The 17,489-nt window shown below is 39.2% G+C and overlaps 1 protein-coding gene across 4 annotated transcripts in view; it reads right to left on the reverse strand.

Annotated features, from left to right (window-relative positions):
- The window catches only part of IL17RD (interleukin 17 receptor D), a 58,455-nt gene that overhangs the window by 24,198 nt on the left and 16,768 nt on the right, over nucleotides 1-17,489 (reverse strand). The window contains exon 1 of one of the 4 annotated variants that reach the window (XM_027700443.1): nucleotides 16,762-16,896. The exons of the other annotated variants lie outside the window; for them this stretch is intronic. Coding sequence (XP_027556244.1) covers nucleotides 16,762-16,893 — 132 coding nt within the window. The 5' untranslated portion in view covers nucleotides 16,894-16,896. Of the gene's footprint in view, nucleotides 1-16,761; nucleotides 16,897-17,489 lie in introns of those variants that run through there. 4 annotated transcript variants of the gene reach the window in all.

Here is a 17,489-nt window from a genome sequence, read left to right on the forward strand (position 1 = left end):
TCTTTAAAGTAACACAAGCATCTCCTCCCAAAGTTCCAATCCTTGTGAGCTACAGAACTGAAAGAGCCTTGGGCAACGAGAAGCAAGGCCTTGAAAGGTGATGGGCATCTACTCAGTAGCAACATGAAGGTACCTTTGGCATTAAGTTCACTATCAGGAGGGACAGAAGAGGAATAACCACATTTATTCCATACACAGTCATGTTATACAATCCCCTCCTCACAAGTGAGGGGTAGATTGCTGCAGTGTGAGAACACACCAGCACGACAACTGTTCCAGACTTTTTTAAAGTGCATGGGGAAAAAAAAACAAACCAGAAAAATGGAGAAGCCATTATGTCAAACACAACGGCTCAAAATACTTTCTGGTTAGAAGTAAAAGTTCTTGCACATCAACTATGGAAATAAAATCAATTATTTTTCCCTACAAATCCCTCTAGGAAGCAATGAAGTATTCCTCCCTTTCTCCCTTCCCTAAGTCAATGGACAAACTGCAGAAGCTGCTTCCTGCAGTCAGACACAAGGCTGTGTTAAAGGTGGGCTTTGCTTCCTTCACTGCTGTGCATTGTTACTCCCAGCTCCTCAAAATCTCTGCACACAGAGATTTTTACTGCTGAACTACACGCTTTTAGGAAATAACTCCTTCTTAGAGCCTCTGTCTATTCCAGGTCCACAGAGAAGACAAAAATTACTCCACAGCTTAAGCAGTAACACATTCAGCAGTGAGGATTAGAAGGTCCAGTGCTTACTCGTACTGATGATCCACATGGTTGAACTTCAGAGACACAGGCAGATACATTTGGTGGCTGCAGATCTAAAGCTTTGGTTGCCAGGGAATTTATACACTCCTGGTTACTCTCTATGGAGTACAGCCATCATATTTGCAGCCAAAAAAACTCCATTTGGAAGTGTCAGAAATATACACAAAGCTGCACAAACACTTCTTGTCCACCCGGAAGATACTTGGAAGAAACAGTAGTAAAATATTCCAACTACACCAGCCTCCCTCTGTAAGCAAACTGGAGCTTCCCCACTTACAGACAAGTAGGAAAAGCTCCATCAAACGATGATCATCACCAGGAATTTGAACACAACAAAATAAAACCGTCCAAAACACAGTTTTCTGAGGAAACATTCTTGAGAATGTTTCTGAGAACTACTAGCCTTGAATAAAGTTTACCTCGGGATTCAACCATCTCTTTACACAGAAGAGTTTCTGCCATCAGGATTGTTGAGGCTTTTCACAGTGAAAAAAAGGATGAAGAGAAGACAGAATACATTCAAATTTTCCTGTGTGCTCATCTCTGCTCAGTACTTGGATTCAAAAAGCATTAAGTATTGCTAAACCTTAATGTTGGAAAAAAAATCAGGGAAATTTGTGTGTTTTAAGTATATCTGTACTGGCAAACTCCTTAGGCATTATGTGCTATCAAGTCCCATGAGGTCTTTAACTACTAAAAAAGGGTACCTAGATACAATATTTAAAAGAGAGATTTAAAGTTTGAAATGGTACTGAAACTCCAGCCTGACTGCATTCAGTTTCCACTAATAAAAATCACACCCTATGGATATCACACTTTGTAATACACTTGAATAAGTTAAACAGTTTAATAGATGCATTTTTCCTAAGGATTTCATGTTAAGTGCTTTTGAAAGCTGGCCAAAGCAAAGGTTACACATTCTATCTGTACCATACACAGCCAGTTCATAACTGCTCTTTTCATACTAATTAATACACTACCTGACATGAAATGTGATATCTGTTAAAACACTGACACAACCTGTACCACAACCTGCTTGGGCTTTAAATCACTTCATTGGTGCCATTTGCTTAACTACTATTTAAGCCCTTGCAATATTTTCCTTCTAAATCTTTTTCATGAAGGACTGCCCTTACCCATTTCTTAAGTTCCTAGAACCTTGGAGCACTTGTATTATTGGTTAAAATTAGATTATCCAATTAAAAAAAAAAACCACAACAAACCCACATCAAAAAACCATCAACCCATGCAAAGAAAATCTACATCTTCAGAACATTTAAATTTTCAGTCCAATCAGCTTTCTTTGAAATGATAAATTTCAATACTCACTAATAAATAATAATAGAAAATCATACCGTGGGAAAAATGACAGGAACCCTAAAATCAAATGTCTGATGTACAAATGCAGGCTTGGCATATGGGTCTGTTCTGTCATGGCCTTCTCTGACAAATGTAGGAATGGTACAAAGTGCATTTAGCCTCAGGAAAAATACCACTGCTGTGCTGCTCTAAAGAAATCCCTCTGCTCTCCACAGAGGCAGCACCAATGAGATCCAGACTCATTCCACACTAACTCCTTACAAGCGAGAGGAACCTGAAAGGATCCTAAATTGTAATCTCACTCATCTCAATAAAAAAATAAAAATATAGAAATAAAACAAATCATTTTAGAATCCTACATCAAACACATGAGCTGTTCAAGGGAACACATCACACAGCATAACGAGATGCAGATTTTTGTTCATGCCCCTCAATGATACTCAGAGTAACTAATCAGTTTTACGACTCCATAGTTTAAACTTTTCCTGTCTTTAAAAGGGGAGTGCTTTGTTTTTACATACAGATTTAATTAATGATTTTTTTAGCCTACACCTCAGATAATAAAACTTTTCCAAACTGCCCAAGTTAAGTAATAAATCTTGCCCTATTAAGGCTTGTTTTCTATTTTCTGTTCCTGCAAAGCTGAAAAAATCCCATACACCTAAATAACTTACTTGGTGCAGAGCTGATACACAGAAGCTAAGGCTTGACTATGAAAGAAAATAGATGCAGTTTTCCACATTATAATTTGTGGATTATTTGCTTAAGTTGTTTTGATTAGTAATAAGGTGTGAGGTTAAGTTATTTTAATAGTATAATCAGGGTAACTGGTAAGAAGTGCTGATAGATATTTGACAAGAACCATTTGAAACCTAAATTATAATCTACCGATGTTTAGGAGGGAAAAAAGCCTTTCCAACTTAATATGGAAAACATTGAAGGATGAACAAAGGTACATTTACAGTACCAAAACGTTGAGCTTTCCACAAAGTGATGTTCAAGACACTGAATCTCTCAGAAACAGGGTGTCTAATCAGGTGAATGAATCATCTAATGGGATTTTAGGGTTTTTATATTAACTTTTCTCTTGATTTTTTTAAATCGGTCTCATGCAGCATCTGTAAAAAAAAGAATACTTCTGCTTGTGCCACACATCTTTTAAAGAAGGAAATACACAATTGGTTCCAAACTTTCATAACCACATAAATTATAAACCACAACAATATGAAAATGAAAAATTGACTATTTTAGGATGTCAATACATGATGAAGATAAAAATTTAAAACTTTTTTTTCCCACTGGTTTTAATGTCCCCTAGACAAACATATCCATTTAAAATGTATAATTATTTTAAACACTTTAAATACTTTAACATGTAGAGCTGTTTAAGTACTACCTAACACATGAAAAACATACCGATATTTCAATCTGACTGCTTGAAGTTTCCATTAGTAAAGTTACAATCCATGGATCTCACACCTTCTGATACATTTGAAGAGGAGACAACCCGAAGAAATCCATTAAGCTGAAAGAACCCAACCAACACATAGGAACTGGTACTCTTAAAAACCCAAGCAATTACAATTACAAAGGTCTGAGACTTTGAAGGAGTTTGGCCACTGTACAGCAACCCATCAAACTGCTGTTCACCCGGTATGTACAGATACTCACCTGAAAATACATTCTCACTCTTCCTTCTGCCTTGAAAAGGTTAAGGGATCAATGCTGGAATAAAGTATGTGACACTAATGAGCAGCATTTTTACATAAAATACTACAAAGCAAAAAAATATCTTTGAAAAGGCTTATGCTCTTCTTCATATTCCTATTTCATCGATATCCACGGTGATTTCTCTGAAATCAGACACTTTGCCCCAGACCATGGACTGAAGCGATTTGAAATGGAAATATTTCCTGTCCGCTCACTGCCAGTTTCTGCTCCCAGAGTGATATAACAGATGACATCCAGTACAATAAATTCTTTTATTAACCATAAATTTGAGCCTGCTTTAGGGATTTGAAGTGTTCAGTTTCATGCTGAAAAAATGTAATGTTATCCACAGACCATCAGCATGTGTAACAAAAACAGAGCCACAGGTTGTGTGACTTTGATCAAATTATGACAAAATTTCTTTTGAATTTCAAAATACTCAAAAAAGCATTTATCCTATTTTTTAGCCTCTTATTTTTAAAGATACACATACACTAACTGATCCTTTTCTGCAGGAAGCAATCACTTTGAACAAAAGTGTCTCTATGCAGGAAGTCAATACAATGAACAAGTTTTCTTCTAGCAGTCACCTTATTTAAGAAGGCAGAATGCAATGAAAGTTTTAAGATGGCATTTAAGTGCACAGATTAAAAAGTTAAACTGAATCTGTGTTTCTAACAAACTTCCACTTGACTTCTTTTTATCAATGTTAAGCTGAACATATAAATAGCTAATCCTAAATCACTGAACAGGAAGATATAAAATAAAATTAATTATTGTAGTAAATTGAGAAGCAGATCCAAAGATCATCAAGTTTCACTTCCAATATAAATGATAACTTAAAACAAGAATATTAGTTGGATGTGACCCTAAAATATAAACATGGAAAAAAATATTTCCTCTGTTGCAAGGAAATCTGACCACGGCGGGAGGAGAGTGGGAATCACACCTGTAACTCAGGTCAGCTCCTCACATAGAAGCAAATAAACTACTGGAGTTTACACACTGGAACTTCTGGGGTTGAGTGGAATATAATAAACAATAACTAAAACACGTAACAAAGGTGATGTGGTTACACTGAGCCCTCCTCATCCACGTCTCTCAGCACTATTAGACAGTATGGGCTGTTATTCCATCACTCATATATTGTGCCTTTGATTCCTACATCTACTGCCAGAATGTAATAAAAAGAAACTTCTGTCCTTGCAACTCATTCTTTAGTGAGCTGAATGTCCCATTTTCAAACTCTGCATGACATTTCACGGCCAGTGGCCCTTATTGAAAAAGAACCCCAAAAGCGAATGGCATGATTAGGGAATTACTCTTGCAAATGCAACTATATAGAGAAACCTAAGCTATCCCAACTTGCATTATTCCTAACTAATGAATAAAAGATAAAGGTTTTGTTTCCATTGATGTTCTGAAGAAGCATGGAAAAATAAGTTTTCACCTGTTAGGGCCAGGCTGAGTTAGGTGTTTGTTTTGTCTTTTTGATTCTTATTTTAACTCTTTTTGTAGTTAAGCTATTACTCCTGTCAGAAGGTAAACTAAGGTAAAGAGAATTATTAAACACCAACAACACAATTTGTTAAAAAAATAAAATTAAACAATAAAGCAAAGCTGTAACTATGAAATAGATAATTTACTGATTCTTTGAAAAGTATCTTAGCTAAATATTTCATAACAACAGAAAAAGCAAAACCTTAGATATTCTTTCATAACTCAAGCATCAGGCTAAATGTCTGGCCCTTTCTCCTTTTGGGGCTGTTAACATGTGGCTTGTGAAGCAGTATCAGGAGGCCTCAGATAAAATTCTGACAGAGTAAATAAAATCAAAGCTCTTTATAATGGGGAGACATCCTTAATTGTACTGAATAACTACACAGATTTGCTCACAGACACTGTACTAACAGGAGATGCTGTCTGCAGAGCAAGGTAAGAAACAGAGAGAGCTAATAAGACCTAGTGGGTCATTCTGTAATTTTAGTGGTAATCTGTCCAAATTCTTTCCACAAACTATAGGCTGTATAGTGAAGTTCCCCCCTTGGGTTACAAATGAATACACTACTCTTCATTTCCTGGCAGGAAGGGTTGTATAACGTTACCCTGAGCTCTGTATTCCACCACAGAGTTGGCTGCATTTCAACAGACACTGAAGTGATTTCTGAAACATTATCATCTTCTTGCTTGTGAAAAATTCACTGTTAAAAATGTTCACATGAAAAATCTTGAATAATTTAAAGTTTCATGTATGCTCAGTATACCAACCTCAAATTCTTTTGATGAGATACTTTTTTAAAGGTATCTAAATTAACACACCTCAAGGGTGGGAATTTTAAAAGCATCTGAATAGTTACATGGAACATTGACCTAATCACAAAATTAGCTTTGGGATTTCCTGATTCCCCTGTCCAGTCCCTGGCTCTTCCTCCATGCTGTCGTTCACCAATTCTCAACATATACTTAACATAACTGCATGGGGACCTCATTTTATCCATGTCATTGAAGTTACCTCAGTTTGAAAAGAAAAAGGAAAAGAAAAAAAAAGTAAGGATACTTTCAATTCAAACTGCTTTAATAATGTGAATTACAATGCAGCTCACAAACAGGTGCATTAAAGCAGGTGGGGAGGGAAGGACAAACAGCAACACCAAAGAGGGAGGAAAAGCAGATGGGAGTGAAAATTTCACTAACCAGCTTCACTGCTGAGTCAATACTGAGTAACTACACCCCTGAGCCACAAAAGAGAACAAATCTCATTGAAAGTTAATAGGAGTTAGGGCACTCCATTCATTTTCAGAATCCCACCCCAAGCTTCTAAAGATCTGCTCACACTCATAAGGTGAAGCTTAAATCACCCATTTATACTCCATATCTCTCAGCCCAGCACAAGCTTGAAAACTTAGCTAAAAAGATTTCCAATTCAGCAACGCCCCATTCCCACACCATATCTGAAGTTCATCCAGACAGAGCACTCTTTATGCTCAGCCTAAATTGCACAATTTACCAGTTCCAACTTCCATCCTCATTTTGTTCCTACTGCCTACAATTATGGGCAAGCCTGGACAGGAAGGTAACATTGATTCCTGTAGAAACTGGAGGAAGAGGAAGCAGTGCAGGCAGGATTTACAAGGGCTTTGAGATGAGATACAGACTGGCACCTTAACAGCTCAGACAGAGGAAAATGATGGAATTCTTCATTGGCTTGCCAGCTGTATCCAAAGGCACACTGGTACACTTGAGAGGGTGTTGGGGGGAAATCTATCCCTAATGGCCTGTTAGTAAAGGAAGTCATTCCTACATGATAAACTAAGATGCAACTTCACAGTGCACTCCCTACTCTGAGAACACCCTACATGGGCTGTTCCAGGACACATCTATGCAACATTGAGATTGAAGACAGCAATTATCACCAAAGCCTAAGCATGACAAACTGCCATGGCAGCCAAGTGCTCTGCTCTGGCTGAGCTGGGAACACCAGGACCATGCCCCACTGGCACAGCTGTCCTGCTTGTGCTGTTCAGCTCCCTGCTCCCAGTCAGACTGCTCCCAGTCAGACTGCCCTGAGCTGAGGAGATGCACCCAAATCCTCTCCACAAGGGATGCACTGTGGAAGTGATCTGTGCTGTGAGCTCCTGTCCTAGTTTAGTAGGCAGCAATATTCCCAAATGCACACAGAAACACCGGATGAGAGGCTTGTGCCAGCTTTTGCATGAAGTCAGTCACAGCAGTTCAGCGCTGGGCAACCACAAAGCATCAAACCACTTGAAGTACGGAAGAAAATCCCATCAAAATGGAAGTCAAAGCATTGCCACTGATTTTAACAGGTAGGATTTTAGCTCTGTAAACAGAACAACACAGCAAAACCAGAAATAAAACCACTCAACAAACCCTTAGTATTCCAGGTTTAAGGAAAACAGATTGGGGTGTTTTTTCCACAAGCAGATGACAAACAGAGGCCTGCATAGAGTTTGTTTAAATCATTTCATAATATAAAAAGATAATGTGACTATTAAAAGTCTCCAAAGTTGTATTTTTCAATGCTTTCAGATTCCAGGACAGTCACACCTGGAATACATATGTTTAACTGAGCATTTGATAACTTCTAATTTTAACAACTTACAAGATTTACTGTTTGGGTTCTCATACTATGCCTTTCTAAGAGCTAAACTAACTTCACACATAATTTTAACCTGCATTATTTGGGAGAAAAAAAGCCAAACATTCTCTTTTAGCCTGTAAAATTAAAATTTGAAAATGAGGACTTACACAAATCAGATTACTCTTTGGAATTTTATATGCAAATAGATGAAACTGAACTTCACTATGGATATGCAAACACAAAACAAATTTCCTTTTATGAACCCTAGAATCCAACCCAGTAGCTTGTTTTAATCTTGGAGTTCAATAACTCTTAAAGGAAAATACTAGTAAACATATAGAAACATTTAATGGCATAGATATAAAAACTCAAGAAAATAAGTTTATTTTATAAAGATAGAGTGTATTTTAAGTAACAATATGAGTTTGGGATTCCCATGGAGAACTAAAATCCTCCATTTGAAAATACAAAGCAAAGTTAATTAGAAAACACAGTTTGAGCGAAGAAGGTTCTTGCAAAGACTTCTTAGAAAGGATCACCTTGAATGTGTTTGATGCTGAGGTGACGCCATAACTTTTCTTCACACAAAAGCAGTCATCAGCAGAGCACAACCAGATGTTAAGTTTTCTTTTCTTAGTTTCTGTAAACCTCTGTGACCTCCCTCAAATTAAAAAAGGGAATAGCATTTTTAAAGCCACAGGAGCTATCATTAGTGAGGCATTCTAAGGATTTTCATTAATTCATAGCCAGCCAACCAGGAATTTTCCCACAGCCGTATACAAAAAAAGTCAGGGAAGTCATTGACTGCTTGGTTGGATTTGAATGTAGTCAGAAGTAAGATCAGAAATATCTAGTCCCTCCCACTGACATAAGAGTGAAGAACATAAGGAAGGTCAGAAATTAAAATCCAAGTGTGCCCACCAACCATGAGGAAAATCCAGCACTGCCGTATTACACTGGGTATGGAAATGTTACTACACACAATTTTGAGGTAAAGGATCACAAAGATCAATCATTACAAATCGGTGATTTGGAAACCTTAAAGCCCAAAATGAGCAGCTCCAAGTAGAACTGCAGACCTGTCATCTCCTTCAGACAGCAGCCCCAAGACTTCGACTGATGTTGTCCAGTTGTTGTGTAATACCCACCATTCATAGCAACTTCTGTCCTGATACACATATTTAGTTGGAGCCCTTTGAACTTCACACGCTCCTCATTTGTCCCTTATTGGTTCTGCCAACCCAGGGTTGAGCACAAAAGGAGCTCATACTTTCAATGTTAGATCATCAGAATACAAAGGCTACAGAAAACAGAAGAACACATTTCAGCAGCATTGGCCTTTTAGACACTACACTGACCTCGGCATTCCTGTGACACGCTCTGCTCTGTACATTGTAAAGGACCAGGAAAAGGTCAGGTAGAGACTCAAAGACTGCAGGCCTGCTGACCCCACACTGCCAACAAAAGGTGCTCCAGTCAACCCAGAGGTCATCACTTCACAGGTACCTCTGTACACTGTCAGATCGCCAGGCAGTACAAATTTGATTCAGATCAGCGATGGACACACAAGTCTAGAGTTCTTGAATTAACCAGAACACACACCTCAGAAGTTATGCTTTCAGGCCTGCAAGAAGAGGTATGACACCCGATCTAGCATGAAATCTCCTAGGACAAAGCTACCTCTCACACTGATTTGGGTACATTGGAATAAGCAGCACAAGTGATGTGTTCTCAAACCCAAATTTACTGTCCTGATGAATAACAGTCCAAGCCCACATACATAAGAACAGTAAAGGATGCTCATGCACCTACAGCTTTTAAATTAGGAGGCAACATGAACTAAGATCATAACATGTATTTGACAGATTGCTGTCACATATATTCCATATCCATTTATGTACTACTGATAGATTTTGACTCTTTATTGAAAATGTTGCTCACTTACAGTCAGCATTAATATGTTTTTCATGCAGCAGGTGAGCTATCAGTCTTTGTATTCCTACCTGTCCTAGAAGTGCATGACCCTCTCCCAAAAGGTCTTAATGGCTATCCAGAGGTACAATGTCCTACCAGTGAAATGAAAGAGCAAAGATTCCCTGGTCATCTAAAAGAAATCAGTCCCTGCCCTTTGCATTCTCTGTCATGCACACCTGCAGACTGACTTGAAAATAATCTGTTGTATTCCTTCTTTCTTCTCGACATAAACCTGTTCAAAAGGTCTTGCCAGCCGTGATTCCAGCCCTAATTATCGATAACACACCAAGAAAAGAATTTCATACTTACCTCTTCTCTCCTGGTCATTATAGATTAAGGAACTCAGCTAGGGTCATTAATTGATTGTTTAATTAAAGTGAAGGAGGAACAGAGCAGTTTGATGCACTGGATGGCTCTGGCAGGAGCAGAAATCTATTTTTCTAAGCCAATAGAAGGAATTCAGGCATGTGTTTGAAGATAATCATCACCTATTGCCTAAAGAGCCTACAAAGGAACAGAGGGGGCTTAAAAAGTACAGAAACAGCCACTTGGAATGTGTCCTTCACTAGAATCTAACAGAGCATTTTGAGTTTCAAATGGGTGAAAAATCCTGATCAACAGCCACGAGGAAAAATGTGGGTGACCATTGAACATGATATCAAATTAGGATGCAGATACTTCCTTTTGCTACCCCTTACTACCAGAATGATGACCCAAACTACCAAAGAGAACCATGAACAGAGCTTGTCTTCTGAGTGCTGGTGGCAAAGGAAGCAATTTGTGAGACTGAAAGCTTGGCAAGCAGAAACCCACTGAAAATTGGTGCTAGGACAAGACTTGGCAAAATCTCAAACATTGACAACAGAGTCATCAGATGCATCTTCACTGTCAAGTTGGTTACTCCAAGCCCTTTCCAAAAACAAAACTCGGGCCCTTATCCACACACATGGCCAAACAAAAAAGTCTGTGCTCAAACTGTTTTTCAGCCAGCTGTAAAAGCCCTGCTGATAAGCAAAACCCAAAACAGTTAAGAACCTGCAGTTATAAAATATTTATGAACTTTAGACAATATGGCAGTAAGAACGTATGTACTGATTAGAAATGGGGTTATTGATGGTTTTCTGGTAAGACAGAACATGATATACATAGATTCAGAGAAAACTGGACAGCCACTTAAGTTTAAGAAATAATTCTTAACTGTGCTTTTCTCTGTTCCTTTTTATTCATTGTCTCACTACCAAAACTTTTATACCATTTGATAAGGTACTCCCATTTGATAAGTCATCATATCCAATCCATAGAGGTCACCAATGTTTTTTTAAAGTCCAGAAATGATGTCTTAGATATGATGCTGAAAGTAAAATTTACTAAGTAAAACAGGTGGAAGCATATTAAAATACACATTGATACCCTGGCTTGGCTGGCAGAACTTTGGATAACCAAAGTGGTAATACCTGTGTTTCTGTTGTATGAATATTGTAATGAGTCTATCCATTGCAGGCATAACCCTGTATTCACTACTTTAGTAAGTATATATCTAGTTAAAGTCTTCATGAAAAAAATCACGTAGAAATATTGAGTGTCAAGATGTGCCACTCCTATTGAGGAGATCTGGGAAAGACAAACAGCTGGACAGGGCCACAATTATAAAATACTCTATGCATGAAAGGATAAACCCTTTTTCAAGACTGCACTTAAATTCTGACCCTTAAATAAAGTCTCACATTATCATAACCTAAAAGTAAGTACTTAATGTACTGATCTAACCAAGTTACTGTAACTTGCACTGGTATACAACGATTTTTCATCATTACTATAGGGATAAGGATATAAGAAATAAACATTTATGTATCTGATACAACTTTTATTGGTTCTTTTCTAGGTGTAATGTACTAATGCATAATGTTAATTTTTAAATCTAAAATCAACACATGCTATAGGAACATCAGCATTAACCAAATCTTTCAGAAAAAATGTAATTGAAATACACTTCATTATACTGGTAGCAGTATATGGAAAAACAAAGCAAAATACTTGAAAAATATTTTGACTTTTAAAAACTAAAAATGGCATTCAAGCTTAACAGTTTTGCAGTAATACTTCACACTCCTCTTATCTTGTTTGCTTCTAAAAACACATGCTAAATTTATGGGTAAAATTCAGCCTTTGAGCAGAATTAAGCAGGCAAGTTCACATCAAAGCTTTGTTTCATCATCTTCAGACTGATCTGTTGGAAAAGACAGCTGGTCCCTATTAAACACCCTTTAAATGTTGCAGTTTTAATTAAGTAACATCCATGTTATATTAACATTTCCAAATAATTACCTAAAGAAAAGCCAGTATCATCTAATCATGACTGCTTAACATCCTTTCACCAGTGGACTATAAAGTACTAATGTGTTAAAGCAGAACTTTTTCTTAAACAAGCATCTCGAGATTTTAAATTAACAAGTTCAATACAGCAGTTACTACACTTCTACTTAAGGGAAGTAACACAGGGACTGAAGTTAAACATCTAAAGTGAGGGACACGTTCTAGAGAGGAAATTCATTGAATCTGTAACAGTCTTAAGAAACTTCAACTGCACAAACTCTGTTAACAGCTGATGAATTAGCACTGTATTCAAATTTCCCCATTTCATACAAATACATGGAACAACAATTTTGTTGTTAATACTGAGAGTTAGTTTCAATTACAAAAACAGGCACATGTTTGAGTAATTTTTTTCTCTAGTTGCTTGAATGATCATCCTGAGAACACAGCATTAAACTGCACAGCCTCACAGTTCCTGAAGAAACATTCATCTGCTAATTTAACACTAACATATTTAGGCTATTCTGTGCTTTTTAAAATTCACTTAAATAGGCAGATGGCCATCAATGCTTTTTGACACCAGAGTAAAAAAAGGGTCACATTCTCTGCTACATTACTCGATAAATGAAACTCAAAAAAACCTCAACAACAAACCCTGGAAGGATCCTGAAGCCAAATTCTAAGCTAAACAAAAGTGATACAGATGCCTACCTGCATGGCTGACCATGCTTGCAAAGCCTGGCACTCAACATGTTGCTTTATATTTAATCAGAGAAATGCACTAAGCTTTAAGTGACACATCTCATCAATTCTGAAGCGCTATTACATTGTTCTGGATGCTGGGGAGAGAAACCTATTGATTCTAAAAATCCCAAAAATATGTCAGATACAGAACTGCTGGCATCTGGTCTGCAGAGCTTTCAACCAACTCTGGAACTGTCCACAGATTAAAGAACTCCCTTATGGCAAACATTAACACCTTCCATCATGCACCATCTAAGGTCTGTGTTCTGCTTAATACCTCTTAAAATTTTTAAGTATTCTGCAAGAGAAAAATCTGATTTTTTTAACTGTTGGAATATAATAAGAAATGAAAGGGAGGAATTTAAACTTTGGTAAATTATTTCTTACCATGTTACAGGGTATTCTTCCTCCTAAATAAAGTTGCCAAAACACGCATTTAACTGGGAAAAGTATTTCAGTAAGACCTAGCTCTGTGCTTAGCAAATACCAGCTGTAGAGGAGCACGAGTCTGCTTTGGAATGCTTGAGGAGATAAATGTAGGGACACAGCAGCATGAGCCTAAAGAATAATGAGCCAGACAGAGCTCCTGATGGTGGAACGGTAGGAAATGGGGCTCTACAGAGGCTCTGCCATGAAAGAAAAAAGGAAATGGAAAGCTCCTTAAATAAAGAGCACAGAAGGTGACACAGGGAGAGTTTCAGGGGAGAATGCACGGGAACAGGGACCCCCAGTATGTCTGAGCAGCTCTGCTTAGCAGAGCAAAGGAAGGTACAACTCCCAGCTAACGAGGGGGGAAGGTTTGCTAAAATGCTGTATTATTTATTCTTTCTCATCATACAATCTCATTAAATTTAAGCTTTATACTGAACACGGTTCAGTGCCAGGAACTTCAGAGGAATTAAACACATGAAAAAAATTACTCATGTGTGTAGTCCCATTAGAATCTACAAAACAACTTGAGAGTAAAGTTGCTCATGTGTTTAACGCTGAATAAATGAATCTGAAATATATTCAAATCATCCTCAGATCCCACGTCTGCCTTCCCTGTGCACCTCATGGCTTGTTTATAGGATGAGAAAAATTCTGCTTTTTCAGAATAGCTCCCCATGTGGACATACTTACTCCAGATTAAAAGAGGCCCTTCCCTGATTTATTTTTTCTGGATAAAGGTATGCATATGACGTCCTAAGATCATCCATATGGAAAGCTACTTTGCTTTAAGCAAACGTTCTACCTTAATCTGAAATAACCTTAAGTGTTGGAATACATCAAAATTGCTGTTAAACATCAATGAAAGAAGTCCTAGACTTAACAAAGTCAATGCAAATTCTAAAATCCTGGAATCACTGAAATCTGATAATTGTTGGTAATGGTGATGTTAAGTTACTCGTCCAGATATTAATTGCTTTCCTGCTGTAGACACACATTGAGCTTCCAATGCCGGTGTATTACCAGAGAAGGTCATTAATACAGGCATGTATTTTACAATAGAAGTTGTAAAAGAAAAAAAAAATCTGAAAGTTTAGTCTTTGAAAATGTTATCTATTACGACCAATTTCAGGAGCTATGAATAAAATGAACAAATATTTCCTCATCACATTCTTTTAACCATAGTCCAGTAATATGCTCTCATCGAGTCAGTGTTTTACTGCCACAAAATATTGAGGATACTTAAAACTGTATTTTGAAGAGTAAATGGAAGATAAGCATTAAGTGTATAAACACAGCAAAATGGAATGCAGATTTTCAAAAACAACACATACAAAAAAGATTCATCGGGGGAAGTGCATCACACATTTAAAATTAACAGAGGAAAATATCCAATGTGTTTGTATTTAAATGCACGTTCAACCACTTAGCTGCCTACATTTTATTTCCCCTTAAACAACGATTAAAAGTTAAATTATATTTTTTTAGATTATTTATGCCATTGAGAATTACCTCAATTCAACCACTTCATTTATTCATGCCCTTAGCATACATTAATTAGACGTTACTTATAAATAACCTGCAATAAGAATATCTATTTGAATGGGATACAATTACTTAGGGCTTGTGTCTTTTCAATCAGTCAGTGTCCCTGCAGTGTTTAGAGTGGCAGAGGGGAAGTGGCCTGTGGTTAAACAGAGGAAATACCAAGGAATTTTAATAGAGCAAATAGTCTCTTTACTTCCTACAGGGTACTACTTCAAAGGCAACCCTGCTCCAGAGCAGACAATGTGTTAGAGGGGCCATCAGTCATTTAATAGTACGTCAAGTCTACTCAAAACTTACATGCAGCCCAAGATAAATACCACATAACTGAGACAATGGGTACCATCCTGCAATCATTACTCTAATAAACGCTGCCCTGCCTGGGTTATGGAGGCAATCATGCGCAAGAGCGGTGTTACAAAATCAGCCTATGAAATTACAACTACCACAATCACACAAGGTATCTCACTAATTGGCTAGGGAAGCCTGAACTTGAAGCTGAAAATATCATAAAACCAGAAACTAGTACAAATATTTTATAAGCTAAGATGGTACATTTGTTGTGAGCAATAAAGACAAAGAAGGAGGTCACGCTAATTGGAAAGAGTTAAGTTTTACTCATCTAAAAGCCAGTCAAAATCACTGTATTAAAAGAACTATATTGTGGTACATTCCTGTTTAATACACACAATTACATTAATTATGTAAGCAAAAAATAAATCCAGAATAAACTGCATCTGCACATTTCTATAAACGTCAAAATACACTAATTAAGTGCTATAACTTTTAATAGTGATAATTTACTTAATAACTGATGCAAAACTCGACACAAATATAGAGTGGTAGTTATGAGCCCGTGCAGCATCCTGCCCACGTCTGATGGAACATACAATAGACATACAGAGCCAAAACATTTTATTCCCAATTCTCAGTTAAAGAGGCCTAATAGGGGAGTCTAAACCTTTAACAGTTCCATCCAACATAAAGATTTAGGTCTTAAGCTTTATCAGGGTTTGAACTCTGTTTTTCCACACTGTTCTTTTACGCATTTCCCGGTGCTTTCTCCTTTCTAAACTATGCCCTACAAACTTCTGAACTGTGTGTTGCAGCAACGCTCTCAAAGGACCTGATCTGAAACCAAGAAAATCCTTAGTGACAGTCTAACAATAAGGAAAAGCAATGAAAGTCAGTTGTGTTCCCTCCAATGTTCCCGGATCACCACGCTTCAACTAAATCTGTAATATCAGGAGAAAGAAAAGAAACAAACCAAAACACTCAACTCAAAAGTTATTAAAAGATACTTAAGGGGAAAAAAAGCAATCGAGAGAAGTCTGACAGCAAAACACACCAGAAACGGGAACAAAAGGCAAAGCCCAGTAACAAAACGTTTATCACCTTCCTCCCCCCTTCCCCCTCCCGTAAATTTCCTACATCCTCTGTATAATGATCAGGCCCGGAGCTAAGACCCCAAGCCGGCCTCGAATCATTAAAATAACAAAGCCCCAGCGATCGCTTTTATCCTCCTCGCGGCGCAGGTCGGCTCGGGGAAGGGGACCGCGCTGGTGGTAAAGGACCTGTTGAGTGACTTCTTCACACTCGCCGGCTCCGAGCTGCCTCCCTCCCCCAGGCGAGAAACCAATAAATATCCCTTCCCGGGCAATGCCACCCTCTCTCCCGGCCGCAATTAACTCCCAGATGCGGAGCCCTGGGCAGCGTTATTAGTTGCAGAAGTGTCCCCCCCACAGCCCGTTCGCTCCCTCCCTCCGGCCCGGGACAGCGCCCGAGCCGCGGAACCTCCGCTTCTCCCCGCAGTTTGCAGAATCCCTTCCCCGCACCGGCAGCAGCTCCGCTTCGCTCTACTCACCCTCCCTCCGCACGCCTCGGCCGCCGGGCCCCTCCTGCCGCTCGCTGCTCCGGTGGCCGCGGCGAGCCGGGGACCCCCGAGCCAGGCGGCGAGGGCGAGGAGGACGGAGCCGAGGGGCAGCCCCGGTGCCATGGTCCCAGCGAGCCCGGCGGGGCGGGGGCGGCAGCGCTGCCCCGTGTCCGTGTGTCTGTGCCGTGTCTGTCTGTGTGTCTGTGCCCGAGTGTCTGTGCATGCGCGCCCGGCCGGGGGCGGGGGGTCCGCCCGAGCCCCGGCCCCGCCGCCCCCGCCCCGCTCCAGCCTCGGCAAACGGCAACAATGGGAGGGAGCAGGACCCCCTCCGGCCGCTTTCCCCGCCCGTGCACTTTTCTCTTCCCTTCCCTTTCCTTCTCTTCCCGGGGAGCCCTCGGGACGCGGGGGCTCCCCGAGACAGCGGCGCGCTGCAGCCGCCCTCCTGTACATAACGGGGTCCAGCCAGGACCTGCCCGGCTCCCCATCCTCGTTCCGCGGGGCGGTACCGCATTGCTGATCCATTTGCTACACCGCAAGGAAGAGAGGTGCCACTTAGTGATACAAACCCACAGGGGAACAGTCCGGGTGCTTCACAAGGTCAGGGCCACAAGCCAGAGACCAATCACAGGCATTTTCATGCTTTACAGAATCACAGAATCAATCAGATTGGAAAACACTTCTGACATTATTGAGTGTAACCTATGACCCAACACCACCAT

This window comes from Neopelma chrysocephalum, unplaced genomic scaffold (genome assembly GCF_003984885.1).
Source record: "Neopelma chrysocephalum unplaced genomic scaffold, ASM398488v2 Primary Assembly neopelma1_147, whole genome shotgun sequence".
NCBI classification, from domain to species: domain Eukaryota; kingdom Metazoa; phylum Chordata; class Aves; order Passeriformes; family Pipridae; genus Neopelma; species Neopelma chrysocephalum.